The sequence below is a fragment of the Mirounga angustirostris genome, unplaced genomic scaffold, assembly GCF_029215605.1.
Source record: "Mirounga angustirostris isolate CCGP_5_RB_7025 unplaced genomic scaffold, mMirAng1.0.hap1 SCAF_11, whole genome shotgun sequence".
Classification (NCBI taxonomy): domain Eukaryota; kingdom Metazoa; phylum Chordata; class Mammalia; order Carnivora; family Phocidae; genus Mirounga; species Mirounga angustirostris.
This window is the reverse complement of record NW_026991719.1, coordinates 65,412,584-65,434,588: the sequence shown is the minus strand read 5'-3', so window position 1 is coordinate 65,434,588 and position 22,005 is coordinate 65,412,584. Positions and strand designations below refer to the sequence as shown.

The 22,005-nt window shown below is 35.4% G+C and overlaps 1 protein-coding gene and 1 pseudogene across 5 annotated transcripts in view; one reads left to right on the top strand and one right to left on the bottom strand.

The window, feature by feature from the left end:
• The window catches only part of BRWD3 (bromodomain and WD repeat domain containing 3), a 189,350-nt gene that overhangs the window by 113,318 nt on the left and 54,027 nt on the right, over window positions 1-22,005 (top strand). For all 5 annotated transcript variants that reach the window (XM_064574290.1, XM_064574292.1, XM_045879890.3 and 2 more), the window contains 7 exons: window positions 687-854; window positions 2,859-3,042; window positions 4,547-4,640; window positions 11,891-12,040; window positions 13,565-13,641; window positions 14,231-14,399; window positions 15,871-15,984. In XM_064574290.1, the coding sequence (XP_064430360.1) occupies window positions 687-854; window positions 2,859-3,042; window positions 4,547-4,640; window positions 11,891-12,040; window positions 13,565-13,641; window positions 14,231-14,399; window positions 15,871-15,984 (956 nt within the window). The remainder of the gene's footprint in view (window positions 1-686; window positions 855-2,858; window positions 3,043-4,546; window positions 4,641-11,890; window positions 12,041-13,564; window positions 13,642-14,230; window positions 14,400-15,870; window positions 15,985-22,005) is intronic.
• LOC123851451 (U6 spliceosomal RNA) lies at window positions 1,659-1,759 on the bottom strand (annotated as a pseudogene).

Below are 22,005 nucleotides of genomic sequence, written 5' to 3'. Positions count from 1 at the left end.
TCTGACTCTTGATTTTGGCTGAAGTCATGATCTCAGGGACCTGGGATCCAGCCCCGTGTGGCTCTATACTCAGCATAGAGTCTGCTTGAGGATTCTCTCCCTATCTCTCTGCCCCTCCCTCCCATCTTTGGAATAAATAAATAAATAAATAAATCTTTAAAAAGAAGGAAAGATGTAACCATTGTATTTCAGTGTGTTAGTAGAAATAATTTCTGTACTTATCAATATACTGAGGTGTTTTTGAAAGAGACAGTGTTTGAAAGACCATTATTTTGATTTATTTCAAAAAGGAAATTCTCATGAAAGAAATATGCAAAACATTTTCTGTATCTGTGGTTGAACTTTAAACTTTACTCAGATCTCTACTCTGGACTTTTTGCTTGGAATATTTCATCGAGAAAGTACATTTGGAAATTCATAATTTAATGATTATTCTTTAAGATGAGAAGACCCTCCTAATAATGGCTAATTTGGGGACATTTGTTAAGTCATGCATATACACAAGCTGACATATCAAACAATTTAAAAGTTCTTTATAAATACTTTTTGATATATGTTTTATTTCCATTTTAATCTTGTTTTTTATTATTTATCTAGAAATTTATAGATGAAGGTTGTTTTTACTCTATTTAAGGTATATTAAAATGTATGTAATTTTGTGGCTTTATATCTTTGGTCTCATTAAGGTGATGGTGAGGTGGTAGAACAAGTAATTGGGCAACAAACCAATGACCAAGATGAAAGCATTCTTGATGGAATAATCAGGGAGCTACAGAGAGAACAAGATCTTAGACTAATTAACGAAGGAGATGTTCCACATTTTCCAATTAATAGATCATATTCTGCTAATGGTGGTAAGTATGTATATATTTATATGATGGAGGTACTTTATTTTAATTGCACTAAGTAATTACATGTAAGGAACATTTTAGGTTTTTAAATAAGAACATTTTTATTAATTTACAATTCTGATATCAAATACACCAAAGTGCCATAATCTCGTTGTCATTTGTGGCTAAAAGTTCTTAGCGTTTCTTAAGAAATACGGGTGGTATATTTAATATACTGTTTTCTCCTAACTCAAGAATGTTTTTGCAGTCTTTCCTTTTGTTATAATAAATGAGGTGCTGCAGTAAGTACAGCCTTTTTGTAAAAGGAGGACCAACCTATAATGTTTTCAAAATTAAAACCATGTGAATGTAAAAATTACTAACAAAAAATTTACCCTCCTTTGTTGAAAAAAAAAGCAACGTTATCCCCTTTGTCTCTTGAATTTACCAAAATACACTGGAAGATAAGCCCTATTCTTAGAAAATACAGATGCAACTTATGAATTGGTTTTCACAACAGTATGAATACTGGCTGTATTCTAATTTATTATATCTTTTCTTCACTTTACATGAAATGTGGCTATACATCTGAATTTTTTTAAAGATTTTATTTATTTGAGAGAGAGAGAAACACGAGAGGAGGGAGGGCCAGAGGGAGAAGCATACTCCCTTGCCAAGCAGGGAGCCCATGTGGGACTTGATCCTGGGACTTGGATCATGACCCAAGCCGAAGGCAGATACCCAACTGACTGAGGCACCCAGGTGCCATATATATCTGAATTTTATATATATCTTAGCTTCTGTCAGTTTTAGTTTTTTTTTTTTTTTTTAATGATGTAATACTTCATGAATTTGCGTGTCATCCTCACTCAGGGGCCATGCTAATCTTCTCTGTATCATTTCAATATAAGTGCTGCCAAAGTGAGCACCATCAGTTTTGCCTTTTTCAAGAACTATTAGTAGTACTTCAAAATGCAGTCTTCTTATGGGATTTTGGCAAATGTATTTCTTTTTACATTTATGTAATTGGGGTTTATTTGGGTATTATAGTCCAGGAATTGAATAAAGCAATTTAAATTTGAGGTGATTCACAGGGTATTATACTCATTTCCTGATTCTTAAGTATCCCATAAAATTAAAATTAAAATATTTTTTGTTCACCTAAGGAGCACCTAAACTCAGATAGGCTTTCCTTAACCTGGAACAAGATAAGAAGTGGGCTGATAATCCTACATAACCAGGCCCTTTTTGTTATACATTCTTAGAACCCTGATTTAGAGATTCATTAATGAAATCAGCGTTCAACTCTACCCTCCATACTATGTTTCTGTGGATATATTTGAAATGCCATTAGTCAGAGCGACCCCACTGACTTCTGTTTCCAATGTTTTTTTTGTTTGTTTGTTTTGTTTTTGTCTTTCCTGGGTGCTTATTTTAACAGTTGAATGAATCATTCAATTTCCATTTTTATTTTATTTACAAATACAACAAAAATAAATTAACAGGGAATATCTAGGGGCTTAAAAAAGCTTTCATTACTTTATTCCCCTTTCTTTCATTGCTTATCAACTTTGAAAATGGAATTTTGATAGTTAATATTTTTTGCTTATACTTTTTCTCTTATTACTACTTTTGAAAGCCTATTGAAACTTTATTCATAGACCTTTTAGTGGGCTAAATATAAGATTTAGATTAAAAACTGCTTTCTGAAGTAGTACTATTAAACATTTGTGAATCTACCAAATCATGTTAAATATACTTTTTGTATTTCCTAAGCATTTAGTAGATGACAGATGTGAACATACTTTGAAAATATTTAAAAGAGTGATAGAAACTTTAAACATTTATTGAGTGCTTTACTTTATTCAACACACTTTAAAAACCATAAAGGTGGTACAGAAAATGTAGAACAAAAGGATGGCAATATTGTCTAGAAGTACCATCTTAGACTCTCCTATTTCAGAGTACTGATCTCTAAAATTTTGGTGCCTTTACTGGGAGAAAGTGGTACCTTTCTTTTTATTTTAGCTTTGAGAAGTCCAAATATGGACATATCTTCATCACCAAATATTGGGCTTCGACGTAGTGGTCACATTGAAGGTGTCCGACAAATGCATAACAATGCTCCCCGGAGCCAGATGGCCACTGAAAGAGATCTCATGGCATGGAGCAGAAGAGTGGTGGTCAATGAATTAAATAGTGGAGTTAGTAGGTGAGTCAATAAGGTAACATTGATAAGAAAATTGAGAATTTTATTGTTAGTAAATTTTAATAACTAAGGTATTTTTTAATCAAGCTGAGTTTTGTATTAGTTTTTCTACATTATTCCAGTTAGTTCATTCTATAACAACTATTTAATGATTATCTTCAGTTTGCTTGGCTTTGTGCTAAATGGTTTGGGAAATACTGAAAAATGAAAAACATAGTTTGTTTTCCATGAGTTTATAGTCTAGGTTAGAAGATAAAGCATACAAATACTATTAAGTAAGAACTTGAGACCATTTATTATTAAATATGTTAGTGGTATATAGACCCAAAATTCAACAGTGGTTCTGAGGAAAAGGCCCTCAATTTGATATTGGAATAGTTTGGGAATGCAATATAGATGCATTGTAGACCCCAGTGCTTAGGGTATATTTTGAAATGCCCTCTAAGTATACCTCCTTGTATGAAAGGATTTTATTAGGATGAATTTCAAATTTAGAATACCTGTTCTTATTTATAAATCCTAACATTTGCTTTAATATTAACTCCAGATAATCCACATAGGCTGGAAGTAGATTTAGGAAAGAAAAAGGACATTTGACAGAGAACATACAAAATCTCTTAATCATGCTAACTCCTCTACCAAGCCTTCTTACCAGCTCATCCAACAAGTAGCAAACATAATTTAGTTTCACTTTTTCTTTCTACAACAGTAATAAGAAAAAGGGAGACATAGCTAATTTATGAACTCTTGGCAGTAGAGGAATTTGAAGTAATTCTTTGCTCAAAACGTTAAAGTACAATTGAAAGAAGGAAGTCAAAGAGATACTTGTATGCCAATGTTCATTGCTATATTATTCACAATACCAGAACAGTAGAAATAACTCCAGTGTCTGTCCTCAAATGAATGGATAAACAAAATGTGATATATACATACAATGGAATATTGCTCAGTCATAAAAAAAGAATGAAGTTTTGATACCTGCTACCACATGGATAAACATTAAAAACATGCTAAGTGAAATACCAACACAAAAGGACAAATAGCATATGATTCCACTTATATGAAATATATAGAGAAAGCAAATTCATAGAGACATAAAGTTGATTAGAGGTTAACAAGGACTGGTAGAAGGAGAAATAGAGAGTTACTGCTTAATGGTTACAAAGTTTGTTTGGAGTGATGAAAAAGTTTTGCAAATAGTGGTGATGGTTGTTATACAACATTGTAAATGTCATTAATGTACACCTAAAAATAGTTAAAGTGGCAGATTTTACATTTGAAGATATTTTTGTTGCCTGCCTTTTAGATTGTTGGTTTGATTTTTTTAATAGTTATTTATTTTATTATGTTCAGTTAGCCACTGTATAAGTACATTATTAGTTTTTGATGTAGTGTTCAATGATTCATTAGTTTCATATAATACCCAGTGCTCATCACAACACGTACCCTCCTTAGACTGTTGGTTTGATTTTTGATGATTTTCTGTCACTTTGACCTTTGTTATCAGGGTTCAGGAAGAATGTCGAACTGCAAAAGGTGACATAGAAATCAGTCTTTATACAGTCGAAAAGAAGAAAAAGCCATCTTATCCTACCCAAAGGGTAAGTTTAGTTTTATAGTCCTTTGGGTTACACTACTTGCAAGTATTTGCAGATACTGGGTTTTTCAAAGGTAGCAGTTATGAATTAAGGGGTTATTTTGCTAGTTGACTACATGTAGGTAACCTGTTTTTTAAACCTGAAATTGAAATATATGGCAATTATTAATAAAGATAAAATTACACAAAATCAGGACTGTCCCCCAAAATTTAGGACGTGGTCATTGTAGGTATAAAATATTTGTATTAAAATACCATTTTCATATGTTTAGAGTAAAACCTTAAAATTATTGCCTGATCACTAATCACAGTGTAAAATAAATGTTTGGATATCCTAGGTAAGAGGTTGACAAACTATTACCCATGGTCTAAATCTGGTCTACAGCCTATTCTTGTTAATAAAAGTTATATTGGAACACAACCACACTTATTAATTAATATGTTGTCTATGGCTGCTTTCCCGCTATAGAGTTGAATAGTTATAACAGAGATCACATGACCTGCAAAGCCAAAAATATTTACATTCTGGCCCTTTACAGAAAAGGCCCACTCATAGCCTAGCTAATCATATAGGAGCAAAATCTGATCTATACATTGGGAAAATTCATATTCCCAGTAGAAACTGCTAAGCAGGGAGTCAGATTCCTATACTTCATTAGGTACATAAGTAAACCCCTTACTAGTATTCTGAGATTGAACAAACTAGTGGCAGAACGATGTATGTCCTTATTCCCAGATCTAACCATAACTCCTGAAAAGTATGGTAACTTGGAGAGTGTAGGATGATTTTAATTTTATTAAAGAAATATAGGCAATGGGCACTGAATTTTAAATGTTTTTTTTTTCAGTATTGATAAACACAATTTTAAGTAAGTATATGAATATATTCAAATATCCTTAGATCATTTTGTTACCTGCTTTCTTAATTTCTGTTGAGGTTTTGTTAGCTTATTTGATGTTCTCTGATAAGGTTATTTTCTTAGAGATTTTGAATGACTCAGATCCATGATTTATATTATTTTTTTCCCTAAGCTGATTTTTCAAATATCAGACTTGTCTGACACTAATAAACAGGGTCATTGGGTCAATAGAAATTTTTATTTATATCAAAAATAAGAAATATTTACATGTAGGGTAAGAAACTGGTCTTTGATAATGATTTATTTGTAAGAATTTTAAACTTGTTTACTCCTGATAACATGCTATGGTTGTAACTTTTACATAAGGCTGTATCATTAATATTTTATATTTGTAAAGGTTAGAATAAAATAATTTTCACTTTAATTTTAGTTGATAAAAATTAAGTATTTTTCTTGGTTTATTAAATGTAGTTTTTTAAAGAATTAAAGAAGTGTATATTATATTAAGAATTACATATATATAGGTATGATACAGATATCTTGCTTCATCTTGAAATAAATTGTGAGTAATATAGTAAATGTAAAATCTGAGTGGGCCCATTCTTGCAACCCAAATTTTCAGCATACACTTTAATTTGATCACAAAATTTTCAAAATAGGAAAGTAATGAATATTAATGCAAGATGCCTTAAATATATATAGATGTATCTTGTATTTTCTTTTTGGGGATTTATTCCTAATTATTACATCCATCATTCCCCCTCCCCCACCCAGTTGATTTGCTTTATATATGTTTGTTTTTGTTCACAGAGCCTTTCATTTTTTTAAATTATGTTATGTTAGTCACCATACAATACATCATTAGTTTTTGATGTAGTGATCCACGATTCATTGTTTTCATATAATACCCAGTGCTCCATGTAATATGTGCCCTCCTTAATACCCATCACTGGGCTAACCCATCCCTCCACCCCACTCCCTGCTAAAAGCCTCAGTTTGTTTCTCAGAATCCATAGTCTCTCATGGTTCGTCTGCCCCTCTGATTTCCCCCCTTCATTTTTCCCTTCCTTCTCCTAATGTCCTCCTTATTCCTTATGTTCCACATATAATTGAAACCATATGATACTTGACTTTCACTGCTTGACTTATTTCACTTAGCATAATCTCCTCCAGTCCCAGCCATGTTAATGTAAAAGTTGGGTATTCATCCTTTCTGATGGCTGAGTAATAGTCCATTGTATATATGGACCACATCTTCTTTATCCATTCATCTGTTGAAGGGCATCTCACCTCTTTCCACAGTTTGGCTATTGCGGACACTGCTGCTAGGAACATTGGGGTGCATATGGCCCTTCTTTTCACTACATCTGTGTCTTTGGGGTAAATACCAAGGAGTGCAATTGCTAGGTCATAGGGTAGCTCTATTTTTAATTTTTCGAGGAACATCCACACTGTTTTCCAAAGTGGCTATACCAACTTGCATTCCCACCAACAGTGTAAGAGGGTTCCCCTTTCTCCACAACCTCTCCAAAATTTATTTCTTGCCTTGTCAATTTTTTCAATTCTGACTGGTGTAAGGTGGTATCTCAATGTGGTTTTGATTTGAATTTCCCTGATGCCTAGTGATGATGAACATTTTTTCATGTGCCTGTTAGCCATTTGTATGTCTTCCTTGGAGAAGTGTCTGTTCATGTCTTCTGCCCATTTCTTGACTTGATTATTTGTTTTTTGGGTGTTGACTTTGAGCAGTTCTTTATAGAGCTTGGATACCATCCCTTTATATGTAGTATCATTTGCAAATATCTTCTCCCATTCTGTGGGTTGCCTCTTTGTTTTGTTGACTGTTCCCTTTGCTGTGCAGAAGCTTTTTCTCTTGATGAAGTCCCAAAAGTTCATTTTTGCTTTTGTTTCATTAGCCTTTGGAGATATATCTTGAAAGAAGTTGCTGTGGCCAATGTTGAAGAGGTTACTGCGTAGGTTCTCCTCTAGGATTTTGATGGATTCCTGTCTTACATTGAGGTCTTTCATCCATTTTGAGTTTATCTTTGTGTATGGTGTTAGAGAGTGGTCGAGTTCCATTCTTCTGTATATAGCTGTCCAATTTTCCCAGCACCATTTATTGAAGAGACTGTCTTTTTTCCATTGCATATTTTTTCCTGCTTTGTCGAGGATTATTTGACCATAGAGTTGAGGATCCATATCTGGGCTCTCTATTCTGTTTCATTGGTGTATATGTCTGTTTTTGTGCCAGTACCATGCTGTCTTGCTGATCACTGCTTTGTAATATAGCTTGAAATCCGGCAATGTGATGCCCCCAAGTTTGTTTTTCTTTTTCCACATTTCCTTGGTGATTCGGGGTTTTTTCTGATTCCATACAAATTTGAGTATTGTTTGTTCCAGCACTTTGAAAAAAGTTATTGGAATTTTGATCAGGATGGCATTGAAGGTATAGATTGCTCTGGGCAGGATAGATATTGTAACAATGTTTATTCTTCCAATCCATGAGCATGGAATGTTAAAATCTTTTTGTGTCTTCTTCAATTTCTTTTGTGAGTGTTCTGTAGTTCCTAGAGTACAGATCCTTTAACTCTTTGGTTAGGTTTATTCCGAGGTATCTTATGTTTTTGGTGCTATTGTAAATGGAATCGTTTCTCTAATTTCTCATTCTACAGTTGCATTATTAGTGTATAAGAAAGCAACTGATTTCTGTGCATTGATTTTGTACCCTGCCACATTACTGAATTCCTGTATGAGTTCTAGTAATTTGGGTGTGGAGTCTTTTGGGTTTTCCACATAAAGTATCATGTCATCTGCGAAAAGAGAGAGTTTGACTTCTTCTTTGCCAATCTGAATACCTTTTTTTCTTTTTGTTTTCTGAATGGTGTTGCCAGGACTTCTAGTACTATGTTGAACAATAGTGGTAAGAGTGGGCATCTTTGATGTGTTCCTGATCTTAAGGGAAAGGCTCTCAGCTTTTCCCCTTTGAGGATGATATTTGCTGTGGGTTTTTAATACATGGATTTTATGAACTTGAGGAATGTTCCCTCTATCCCTATACTCTGAAGAGTTTTAATTAGGACAGGATGCTACATTTTGTCAAATGCTTTTCTGCATCAATCTCAGTCCTGGTTATTGGCCTATTCAGGTTCTCAATTTCTTCCTATTTCAGTCTTGGCAGTTTATAGGTTTCCTGGAAGGTATCCATTTCTTCCAGGTTGCTTAATTTATTGGCATATAGTTGCTGATAATAATTTCTAATAATTGTTTCTATTCCCTTTGTGTTAGTCGTGATTTCCTCCCTTTCATTCATAATTTTATTAATTTGGGTCCTTTCTCTTTTCTTTTGGATAAGTCTGGCCAGTGGTTTATTGATCTTATTAATTCTTTCAAAAAAACAGCTTCTAGTTTTGTTTGTCCAATTTACTGTGTTTCTGGTTTCTAATTCATTGATCTCTGCTCTAATCTTAATTATTTATCTTCTAATGTGTGGCTTATGGCATCATTTTTTTGCTTTTCCTCTAGTTCTTTAAGGTATAGAGTTAGTTGGTGAATTCAGGATTTTTCTGGGTTTTTTTGAGTGAGGCTTGGATGGCTATGTAGCTCCCCCTTAAGACCGCCTTTGCAGTATCGCATAGGTTTTGGACCAATATGTTTTCGTTCTCATTGGTTTCCATGAATTGTTTAAGTTCTTCTCTGATTTCTTGGTTGACCCAAACATTATTGAGCAGAGTGGTCTTTAGCTTCCAAGTGTTTGAATTTCTTCCAATTTTTTTCTTGTGATTGAGTTCCAGTTTTAAAGCATTATGGTCTGACAATGTGCAGGCAATAATCTCAATCTTTTGTAATCAGTGGAGACCAGATATGTGACCCAGTATGTGGTCTATGCTGGAGAATGTTCTGTGTGCACTTGAGAAGAATGAATATTCTGTTGCTTTAGGGTAAAGTGTTCTGTATATATCCATGAGGTCCATCTGGTCCAGTGTGTCCTTCAAAGCTCTTGTTTCTTTGTTGATTTTCTGCTTAGATGATCTGTCTATTGCTGAGAGTGGAGTATTGTGGTCTCCTACAATTAACGTATTGTTATGGATATGACTATTTTCGTTAACATTGGCTTATGTAGATGGCTACTCCCATGTTGGGAGTGTAGATATTTACAATTGTTAGATCTTCTTGTTGGATAGATCCTTTAGGAATGATATAGTGTACTTCTGTGTCTCTAACTACAGTCTTTAGTTTAAAATCTAATTTGTCTGATATAAGAATTGCTACCCCAGCTTTCTTTTGAGGTCCGCTGGCATGGAAGATGGATCTCCATCCCTTCACTTTCAGTCTGGATGTATCTTTAGGTTCAAAATGAGTCTCTTGTAGACAGCATATGGATGGGTCCTGTCTTTTTATCCAATCTGCAACCCTGTGCCATTTTATGGGAGCTTTTAGGCCATTCACGTTGAGAGTGATTATTGAAAGATATGAATTTATTGTCATCATGTTGCCTGTGAAGACTTTGTTTTTATAGATTGTCCCTGTAAATTTCTGTTGTATATCATTCTTGGGGTCTTTCTCCTTTTATAGAAACCCCCTTAACATTTATTGCAGGACCGGCTTAGTGGTCACTTGTTCTTTCAGTTTCTGCCAGTCTTGGAAACTCTGCATCACTCCATCCATTGTAAATGACAGCCTTGCCAGATAAAGTATTCTTAGCTGCATGCTCTTCTTGTTTAGTACCCTGAATATGTCTTGCCAGGACTTTCTGGCTTGCCGGGTCTCTGTGGATAGGTCTGATGTTATTCTGATGTTTCTCCCTGTGTACGGAAGGAATCCCTTCCCCCTAACTGCCCTTAAGATGGTTTCCTTGGTTCTAAGATTTGCAAGTTTTACTATTACATGCCAGGCTGTTGCCTATTTTCCTTGATCTTGGGAGGGGTCCTCTCTGCCTCTAGGACACGAATGTTTGTTTCATTCCCCAGATTAGGGATGTTCTCAACTACGATTTGTTCAAATGTATCTTCTAGTTCTCTCTCTCTACCCTCTCAGGGATCCCAATAATTCTGACATTAGAATGTTTCATGGTGTAGCTTATTTCTCTGATTCTGTTTTAATGGATTTTGATTTGTTTTTCCCTGGCCTCCTCTTTTTCCTTCTTTTCTATCAATTGGTCTTTTAGGTCGCTAATTCGTTCTTCTACCTCGCTTACCCTAGCTGTTAGATTATCTAGATTAGATTGGATCTCATTGATAGCATTCTTAAATTCTGCCAGTTCAGCTTTCATTTCTGCCTTTAGAGACTCTATGTTGCCATTAATCGATTAATCATTCTAGCTATTGGTCTTCACAATTGCTACCCTGAATTCCATTTCCAACATCTTGGTTATATCTGTATCCATTTGTAAATCTGTGGCAGAAGTCATGGTCTCTGAGTCTTTCCTATTTTTGTGGTTCCTCCTCCTAGTCATTCTTTTGGGGGGTGGTTGAGGGAATGTACAGAGTACAAATTATTGACCACAACCCAAGCAAAATGCACCTGTTTTATAGGGGCCTTAGGGTTGTCAGCCTCTTGTTCTTCCAGCCTGTCTTCTGGGGGAGGGGCCTGCCATGCTGTTACTCAGGCAACCCTGTTTGGGCAGAGTTGCCCTGCCCCCTGTGGGGGGAGGAGATGGGCTCGGTGAAAACCAGTTTTTCGGGGCTTTTGTTCTCTGGCGGCTTTCCCTGGTGGCTTTCTGCATCTCTTCCGAGAGTCAGAGCAGAAGAGATCGTTTCCAACCCTCTGCCTCAGACCAGAGAGATCGTAGTCTGTTCGTCAGTGAGCTCTCCAGGCCACACTATCTCCGTTTCTGTCTGTGCTGCTATCATCTGCAGCATCCTGTGTTCTGCACCCCTCAGTAAGGCTCCCAGTCCTTGCCTCCAGGTTGGGGCACGTCTCTGCCCTTTCTGCTTTTAAAACTGCCAGCTGCCCCAAGTTCCAACATGCGGCCCCGCCACTCCAGGTTTCAATCTGGGGGGCTTCCCTAAATTCCTTTCCTCATCACTACTGGTCTGTGAATTTCTGCCCATTCCCCAGCACAGGAGGCCTTTGTGCTCCTGTGTTATTTCACCTTCCTGGTGCCAACGGTTATGGTAGCTCCCTCCCCCTTCCGTTTATCTTCCAATATTTGCCCGCAGAATCATGACTCCCCACTTTGTACCTAAAAACCAATATCGCCTGCGATATTCTTTTTGTAAAGATCCAGATCTATCTTCTTACATCTCAGGCTGATCTCATGGGTGTTCAGAGTGGTCTGGTAGATATCCAGCTCAATTCCGGGGACCGGTTGGAATAGTGTCCCCCACTCCTTCACCATCTTTTCCTCCCCCCGAGCCTTTCATTTTTTTAAACCTATTTTCTTTCTGTTTTACAGAATGATTATCAGCCTAGCTGTGGGCGGTCTTTACGAAGGACACAGCGCAAGCGTCAGCATACTTACCAAACACGGTCCACCATAGAGCATAAATCACAAGCATCGTGTCAAAATTCAGGTGTACAGGAAGACTCAGACAGCTCCTCTGAGGTTAGCTATCTGCTATTATTTACTTGGTGTAATTTTTAGTTTACCAGTTAGTGTCATCACCTTGGGTTTACTTTTAATAGTCATTTTAATATAATTTTAATGTATTTTCTTTTAAGAAGAGTATTCATTAATAAGGCATTTAATAGGCAACTTTGAGCATTATATTGAATTCCTTTAGATATGTTCTATGATTTATACCAAAGAAATTATTTTGTTTGAGTGTATCAGATATGCCAGTAAAAGTTTGACTTTGGGACAATGAGAAAAGAGTGAGAGGAATTCTGCCCATAAATAAAAAGTGGAATATAAACAGTGATGACTAGTTTACAGTCCCAGAACTCATTTACTGTGTAATCAGCAGAAAGGCACATTTTCAGTTATTGTTGACTTCATCAGTCATGGAGATTATGAAGTGATGGCTTTTTTCAGACCTACTTTTTTCATGGTAATAGAATAAGAGTATACCTGTTCTTTTCTTCCTCTCTTCTTCAGTCCTTTCCTTTTGTTCTCTTAACAACTTTAGTTGTTAAGTGGCTAATGTGGGTTTAATTATTCATTGACAATATATGGCACTCCCATTATTCTTCCAGCATTCAATTTTTTAATTCTTATCAATGATATCCTTCCTTTTTCCCTCACCTATGGAAATCTTGAACTAAAATGAATGGTCAGGTATTGAGGAATGACATTACATTTCTAATGTCATAATGGTAGTGAGGTTTTGTTTTAAAAAAGAATATTAATCTTACTAAATGTTTACAGTTAAAATTCTTTTTTTATAAAATGACATTGAAATAATCACGTGGGTATGAGGCAGTTGGTGATGGTACAGATAGAACAAGATTGGCAGTGAGTTACTGTATAAACTGGAGATTGTGTACACAAGGTAATTTATTCTCTCTACTTTGCTATGTTTGGAATTTTGCATAATAAAAATTATTAATTTTTATGGAGAGTAATTATATTAACTTGGCAGAGGCATATAGATGTTTTTTAAGCAATGGTTTTAGCATTTAAGAGGGTTATATTTGGGAACCTTAAGGAGTCTCTTCAGCCTTTGAAATAATAAAAGATGTCCCATATCAGTAAGATAGTAGATGTTAAAAAGAGTTTTAAATACCTGGTAAGCTTAGTTGTGAGTTACAGATATATGTAGAAAAATGATTATGTGCATTTTTTAAATATTTATTTATTTGTTTTAGAGAGAGAGAAAGAGAGAGTGCGTGAGTGGGGGAAGGGGCAGAGGGAAAGGGAGAGGAGAGAGAGAATCTCAAGTAGACTCACCACTGAGTGCAGAGCCTGACAGGTAGCTCAATCCCACCGCCATGAGATCATGACCTGAGTTCAAAATTGAGTCGGACATTCAACCTACTGAGCCACCCAGGAGCCCCTAATTATGTACTTAACTGGAAAGTTGTTTTGGTTGGAGAAAATACAAAAAGTGTTATAAAACAGGTACTGTGTGATAATTAATAATATGCTAGTTAATAACCATATATCTCAATTGCTGGCTCCTTATTGCAGGAAGATGAAACAATTGGCACAAGTGATGCTTCTGTAGAGGATCCTGTTATTGAATGGCAAAGTGAAAGTTCTTCCAGGTAGTTTTAATGGTTTTGATTTGATCAAAATTATTTGACCATTTTAATGTGAAATTATCTTCTTGTAGGAATTTGGTAAAACCGGAGTTAAAATAGTATTTTATAGTAGAAAGAGTACTAGGTTGGAAATCCAGAAACTTGCTTTATCCTGGTTCTGCCAATATCTTTTTGGGCATGTCACTATGGGCTTTAGTTTCCTCATTTGTAAAATAAGATGCTTTGTAAATCCAAGATTCTGCATCTTAGCAGGCTATGTTTATTTAGTTGAGTTTTAAAACAGCTACATTTAACCATTTACAGGGATTAGGGACACCTTTAATTAAAAAAGCTTTTGTGACTTGAACAGGAATTTTGAATTTTAAATTCTGTTATGGGAAACTAACCATTATACTTTATTCAAGAAGGATTTCACTGAAATCACTTAGATAATGATCAAAAATCTATATTGATATTTTTTCTGTTCAGTTAGAACAATATCAAGCCATGTCATTTATAATGCTGTTTTATTACAAAATGATCATCTTTCAATTAGGAGGCAAAACTATTCCTTTTCTAAACTTACATATTCATAATTTTGATATATTTATAGTGATTCATCAAGTGAATATTCTGATTGGACAGCAGATGCTGGAATAAATTTGCAACCTCCAAAAAGACAAACCAGACAGGCAACACGGAAAATATGCAGCAGCTCTGAAGAGGAGAATTTGAAGTCATTAGAAGAAAGGCAAAAGAAACCTAAACAAACTAGAAAGAAGGTTTGTAAATTTACAAGTTGTTTTTGTTGTTTTTGTTTTTGCCTTTGACACTTGAATAATAGTAACACTTGACTTTTCTCTAAAAATAACATTCCATCTGAGAAACTAAGTAAAATTGTCTAAAATGACTTTAAAATAAAAAGAAGTTTTAAATTTTTTTGTTATCAAAAGTAGAGGCTAGAATATCTTCATTATTATTTTAGTTATTATTAAATTAAAACATTGATAATCACTTTTTAAAATATAGTAGAGTTTTATTTTTTTTTATTATGTTGTTAGCCACCATACAGTACATCATTAGTTTTTGATGTAGTGTTCAATGATTCATTAGTTGTGTATAACACCCAGTGCTCATCACAACACATGCCCTACTTAGTACCCATCACCTGGCTACCCCATCCCCCAACACCCTCCCCTCTGAAACCCTCAGTTTGTTTCCCGGAGTCCAGAGTCTCTGATGGTTTGTCTCCATCTCTGATTTCCCTCCCTTCATATTTCCCTTCCTTCCCCTATGGTCCTCTGTGCTATTCCTTATGTTCCACATATGAGTGAAACCATATGATAATTGTCTTTCTCTGCTTCACTTATTTCACTTAGCATAATCCTGTCCATTTCCATCCATGTCGATGCAAATGGTGGGTATTCATCCTTTCTGATGACTGAGTAAATAGGCCATTGAATGTATGAACCACATCTTCTTTATTCATTCATCTGTTGAAGGGCATCTTGGTTCCTTCCACAGTTTGGCTATTGTGGACATTGCTGCTATGAACATTGGGGTGCATATGCCCCTTCTTTTCACTACGTCTGTATCTTTGGGATAAATACCTAGTAGTGCAATTGCTGGGTTGTAGGAAAATTTAGTAGAGTTTTAAATAATAAGCTACTATAGTATGAAAATGTTATTCTTGTCATGATTCTGGTCATAAATTTCTGTACATTTTTGACTTGTAAAATGGAAGGGTATAATAAATTATGTAGGTGTTCTTCCATTTATTTATATGTTTTTATTTCATCCCAATGGTGGTTTCTCTTCCTCATAGAATTTCAGGTAAAGACTTAATCCACATAGTTATTTGAATATTAATTTAAAAATTTATTATGTATATATTCTGTATCCTGTTGCTTTAGTAGACAGAATTATCTTCTTGATTGTCACCATTTTATTGGCAAAAAGATCCTCTGTTACTTTCACTCAAATTCACATGGTATTCTGAGGTCTTGAAAGTTTGTGGTTCTTACATAGTTTATAATGTTGTATTATTATCTGTCAGCCAAAATTGAGCAACGTATTAAAGAATTAACTTGATTATTTTATTGGTACAAGATTGTACATAATTGGTGAATGAAAATGTTTAAAATTTTTATATTTTAGGTTTTATTATAACCTGATTTTTTTTAACATTCTCTGTTATTTTTCATACTACGATTCATATATTTATGGTTTATATATTTGTGAACTATATTTTAGAAAGGAGGACTGCTTTCTATGGCAGGTGAACCCAATGAAGAATGGTTTGCCCCTCAGTGGATTTTGGATACCATACCACGACGTTCCCCATTTGTCCCACAGATGGGAGATGAGGTAATTGTTACCTGTTATAATCTTTTTCTCTTGGAACCTCAAGAGCACTCACTTTAATCAGTCTTAGGACATTTATATTTTCAATTCTATTATAGTTATATGTACACTGTCTTAACTGCTCTCCTTCATTTTATATTCTTGTGGACAGTGACAGAATCTTACTAGTTTTTGTATCCTTGGTGTTGTCGACAACCTACCTCTGTGCTTCAGAGACAAAATATAACTCGAAGACAGAGTTTGAGTAAAGAGGAAAAGAGGAACAGTAGCTTTATTGCCTTCCCAGGCAAAAGAGGCTACAGGAGGCTATGGCCTTCAAAAACTGCTAGTCCACTGGAGGAAGGGGATAGGGGGTGTTATAGGGAAATACAGAATCAAGCCGGTTTTGATAGGCGTTGTGTACTTTCTACCAGCTCTTTTGTCATGACGTCTTTAGGGTGGTAACAGGTTACTGAAACAAAAGGCTAAGAAGGGAGGAGGGGAGGTTTGCAGAATAGAGGTAAAAGATTACTTTAAAATCTAGCTTCACTAAAGCATTACTGTAGCCATTTTGATTTCTGTTCAACTTAGCACAGAATCTTCAATATATTAGATGCTCAGAGAATATTTAAATAAATTGATTGGCTTATGAACTCATGAAAATAATTGTCTTTATTTTTAGCTTAATTGCCACTTAGTAGAATTAAAGTGGTATTTTGAGTCCTAATTCAAGTCCTAGTATTCTTTTTTTTTAAAAAAAGTCCATGCTCGGGGCGCCTGGGTGGCTCAGTCGTTAAGCATCTGCCTTCGGCTCAGGTAATGATCCCAGGGTCCTGGGATCGGACCCCACGTTGGGCTCTCTGCTCGGCGGGAAGCCTGCTTCTCCCTCTCCCACTCCCCCTGCTTGTGTTCCTGCTCTCGCTATGTCTCTCTCTGTCAAATAAATAAATAAAATCTTTAAAAAAAATAAAAAAGCCTATGCTCAACCTGATAGAAAATATACTAGAGGACAGTTACCCATTTCAGTGATTAGAAGAATGTCATTTCATGAGCAAGTCTTTCCTACTGAGCCTATGATTGAATTAACATAGCCATGTTTATCAGTGTTCTGTCAAAAATTGATTTAAATTCTCTCGTGAGAAAGTTTTCATTTTCTTATGAAATTATGGTAACATTGTAATATTTTAACTAAAATTGGCTTGTATATTCTCTGATATATTGAGTAATCATTTCTGAGTGATTAAATGTTTGCAGTTTTTAATTTAAGACTATTAATAGGAATGTAATATTGCCATCATAATAAAAGAAGGGGCAGAACTTTGCAAATGGATCTAAAAGTCATGGAACCAATAAAAATTTCACCAAATGTTTCTATAATTGACTTGTAGATATCTTATACCAGACACAGTGATCAAGTAGTCTTATAAAGAATTACTTGCTCATTATCTTTTGATATTATTAAAATGTTTCCTTTCATAATTGTGTCTTCAAGTAAGTATTGGAATTTGGAGCAGTGCTTGTTTGTGTGGTTATTTTAGTAGAACATGCTCTGATGAATGCTATATTTAAAAAAACCTAAAGAACTTGAATTTCAGGGGTATATTCAAAATCATGATTTGTTGTACTTATTGCCTGTTCTTATGGAGGCTTAAGGGGAGTAATTTTTTTTTAAGATTTTATTTAAATTCCAGTTACTTAACATACAGTTTTATATTAGTTTGTTTCAGGTATGCAATATGCTGATTCAACACTTCCATACAACACCTGGTGCTCATCACAAGTGTACTCCCTAATCTCTAGCACCTATTTAACACATCCCCCTACCCACCTCCCCTCTGGTAACCATCATTTTATTCTCCATAGTTAAGTTTCTTTCCTGATTTCCCTTGCTCTCTCTTTTTTTTCCCTTTGCTACTTTGTTTTGTTTCTTAAATTCCACATATGAGTGAAATCATATGGTATTTGTATTTCTCTGACTGCCTTATTTCACTTAACATGATATTTTTTTTTTTTTTTTAAGATTTTATTTATATTTGACAGAGAGAAAGCACGAGCAGGGGGAGTGGGAGAGGGAGAAGCAGGCTTCCCGCAGAGCACGGAGCCCGATGCGGGGCTCGATCCCAGGACCCTGGGATCGTGACCTGAGCCGAAGGCAGACGCTTAACCATCTGAGCCACCCAGGCGCCCCAACATGATATTTTCTAGCTAAATCCATGTCCTTGCAAATGGCAAAATTTCATTCTTTTCAATGGCTGAGTAATATTCCATTGTGTATAGATAAAACATCTACTGTATCCATACATAAGTTGATGGACACATGGGCTGTTTCCATAATTTGGCTATTGTACATAATACTGTAATAAACATTGGGGTGCATGTATCCACTTGAATTAGTATTTTTGTATTCTTTAGGTAAATAACTAGTAGGGTAAATTCTGGATCCTAGGGTAGTTCTATTTTTAACTTTTTGAAGAACCTCCATACTGTTTTCCACAGTGGCTGTGCCACTTTGCATTCCCACCAACATTGCAGGAGGGTTCCTTTTCTCCACACCCTCGTCAAGACTTCTTGTTTCTTGTGTAGTTGATTGTAGCCATTTTGACTGGTGTGAGGTGGTATCTCATTGTAATTTTAATTAGCATTTCCCTGATGATGAGTAATGTTGAGTATTTTTTCACCTGTGTGTTGGACATCTGAGTGTCTTCTTTGAAAAAAATGTCTATTCATGTGTTCTGCCCATGTTTTAATTTGATTATTTGTTTTTTGGGTGTTGAGTTTTATAACTTCTTCATATGTTTTGGATATTAACCCTTTATCAGATATGTCATTTGCAAATATCTTTTCCCATTCTGTAGGTTGCCTTTTAGTTTTGTAGATTGTTTCCTTTGCTGCACAGAAACATTTTATTTTGATGTGGTCCTCACAGTTTATCTTTGCTTTTGTTTCCATGCCAATGTCAAAGAAGTTAGTGCCTGTGTTCTCGTCTAGGATTTTTGTGGTTTGAGGTCTTTCATTTAGGTCTTTAATCCATTTGGAATTTATTTTTGGTTTTGGGTATATGAAAATGGTCCAGTTTCATTATTTTGTATGTTGCTGCTCAATTTTCCCAACACCATTGGTTGAAGAGACTCTTTTTCCCATTGAATGTTCTTTCCTCCTTTATCAAAGATAATTGATCATGTAGTTGTGTTCTATTGACCTATGTATCTGATTTTGTGCCAATACCATACTGTTTTGATTACTACAGCTTTATAATGAAAATTGAAATCTGGAATTGTGATGCATCCAGCTTTGCTATTCTTTTTCAAGGTAGCTTTGGCTATTTGGGGGTCTTTTGTGGTTTCATACAAATTTTAAGATTGTTTGTTCCAGTTCTGTGAAAAATGCTAGTGGTATTTTGATAGGGATTGCATGAAATGTGTAGGCTATGTTGGGTAGTATAGACATTTTAAAAATATTTGTTCTTTCAATCCCTGAGCATGAAGTGTCTTTCCATTTCTTTGTCTTATCTTCAATTTCTTTCATCAGTGTTTTACAGTTTTTAGAATACAGGTCTTTAACCTCTTTGGTTAGATTTATTCCAAGGTATCTTATTAGTTTTGCAGCAGTTGTAAATGGAATTGAGTCCTTAATTTGTCTTTCTACTTATTCATTTTTGGTGTATAGAAATGTAACAGATTTCTGTACATACATTTTGTATCCTGCAACTTTACTGAATTTGTGTATCAATCCTAGTATTATTTTAGTGCAATCTTGGGGTTTTCTATATAGAGTATCATATCAACTGCAAATAGTGGAAGTTTTATTTCTTCCTTGCTGATTTGGATACTGTTTATTTCCTTTTGTTGTCTGATTACTGAGGCTATGACTTCCAGTACTATGTTAAATAAGAGTGGTGAGAGTGGCCATCCCTGTCTTGTTCCTGACCATGAAGGAAAAACTCGCAATTTTTCCCCTATAAAGACAATATTAACAGTGGGTTTTTTGGTATATGGCCTTCATTATGTTGAAGTATGTTTCCTCTAAACCTACTTTGTTGGAGGTTTTTATCATGAATGGAGACTACTTTGTTAAATGCTTTTTCTGTATCTAATGAAATGATCAGGTTTATAAAGAGTTAAGAGAATGGAATAGTGGGGGTACCCTATATTTGCCTTGCCCCTCAAACACAGCTAGATAAGTATCGAGTCATTCTGAACACCCATGAAATCAGTCTGAGGACTGAGATAACAAATTGAACAACTAGAGGGAAAAAAGAGGCCACATTATGGAAGCACAGACAGACTTCAGTGAGCAAAACAGTGCCCACAGTAGAGGCTTAAGCTGTGTACACTAAACCCTGGCCCCATGAGCTCTGTAGGTGCTTTTTTCCTAAGGCAAGCTTGCCTGAGAGCCAGAACAACAGGCACCTTCCCCAGAAATCAACACAAACCACCCGCCCTCACCAAGTCTACTGACCATGGAGTGTGGCAAAACTTCAGATCTAGTGGAAGCTGGATCTAGCTTCTTTTAACAAGCTGACCAGAGCACACCTAGCTAAAACTCACCATGCCCTGGATAAGGTCCAAGCACTCCCTACTGCAGGGAAGAAGAAACTCTGCAGAAGACTGACATGAGGGAAAGAGCAGCCAAAACACAGCAACAGAGTACACACAGCATACACCAGAAACATTTCCTGAAGTATCAGGCCCTGATCAGTATATGACATCTTCTTCATATAGCCATTACCCTCAGGAACAGGAAATATAACGGGCTTTCCTAACAGACAGAAGACAAGATACCTAGGCAAAATGCCACATTGGAGGAATACATCCCCAAAGAAATAACAAGGTCATGGTCAGGGATCTAATCAATATAGGTATAATATGCCTGAAACAGAATTTGAAACAACAATCATAAGGATAGTAGCTGGGCTTGAGAAAACCATACAAGATACTGGGGAGTCCCTTACTGCAGAGATAAAAGACTTAAAAACTAGTCAGCCTGAAATAAAAAATGCTATAAATGAGATGTGAAACAGATTGGATGTAATGACATGGATGGAATGAATAAGTGATATAGAAGATAAAATTATGGAAAGTAATCAAGCTGAAAATAACAGTGAAAGGAAAATATTGGATCATGAATGTAGACTTAGGGAACTCAGTGACCCCATAAAGCATAATAACATTCATATCAGGAGTCACAGAAGAAGAAGACAGGGAGAAGGGGGCAGAAGGTTTATTTGAGCAAATTATAGCTGAACATTTCCCTAATCAGGGAAAGGAAACAAACATCCAAATCTCGGAGGCACAGAGAGCTCCCATCAAAATCAACAAAAGCAGGCCAAAATGAAGACATATTACAGTAAAATTTGTAAAATACAGAGATAAGGAAAACATCCTGAGATCAGCAAGGGAAAAGATATTCCTAACTTAACAAAGGAAGACAAATCAGGTTAGCAGCAGACTTATCAACAGAAACATAGGAGGCCAGAAGAGAATGCCATGATATATTCAATGTGCTGAATGGGAAAAATATGCAGCCAAGAATACTTGATCCAATAAGGCCTTCATTCAGAACAGAAGGAGAAATAAAGTTTCCCAGACAAAAACTAAAGGAGTTCATGAACACTATTTTAGTCCTGCAAGAAATATTAAAAGGGACTTTTTGAGTGGGAAAGTAAGTCCAAAGGCAACAAAGACTAGACAGGGACAGAGAAAATCTCCAGAAACAACAAGGTAATACAGGTGACACACAATGACACTAAATTTATATCTATCAATAATCAGTCTGAATGTAAATGGACTAAATGCTCCAATTAAAAGACATAAGGTATCAGAGTGAATCAAAAACAAGACCCATCTATGTGCTGCCTTCAATAGGCTCACTTTAGACCTAAAGACAAATACAGACTGAAAGTGAAGGGATGGAGAACCATTTATCATGCTAATGGCTGTCAAAAAAAAAAAAAAAAAGCTGGAGTAACCATACTTATATCAGACAAACTAGATTTTATTTTATTTTATTTTTTATTTTTTTTGAAGATTTTATTTTTTTATTTGA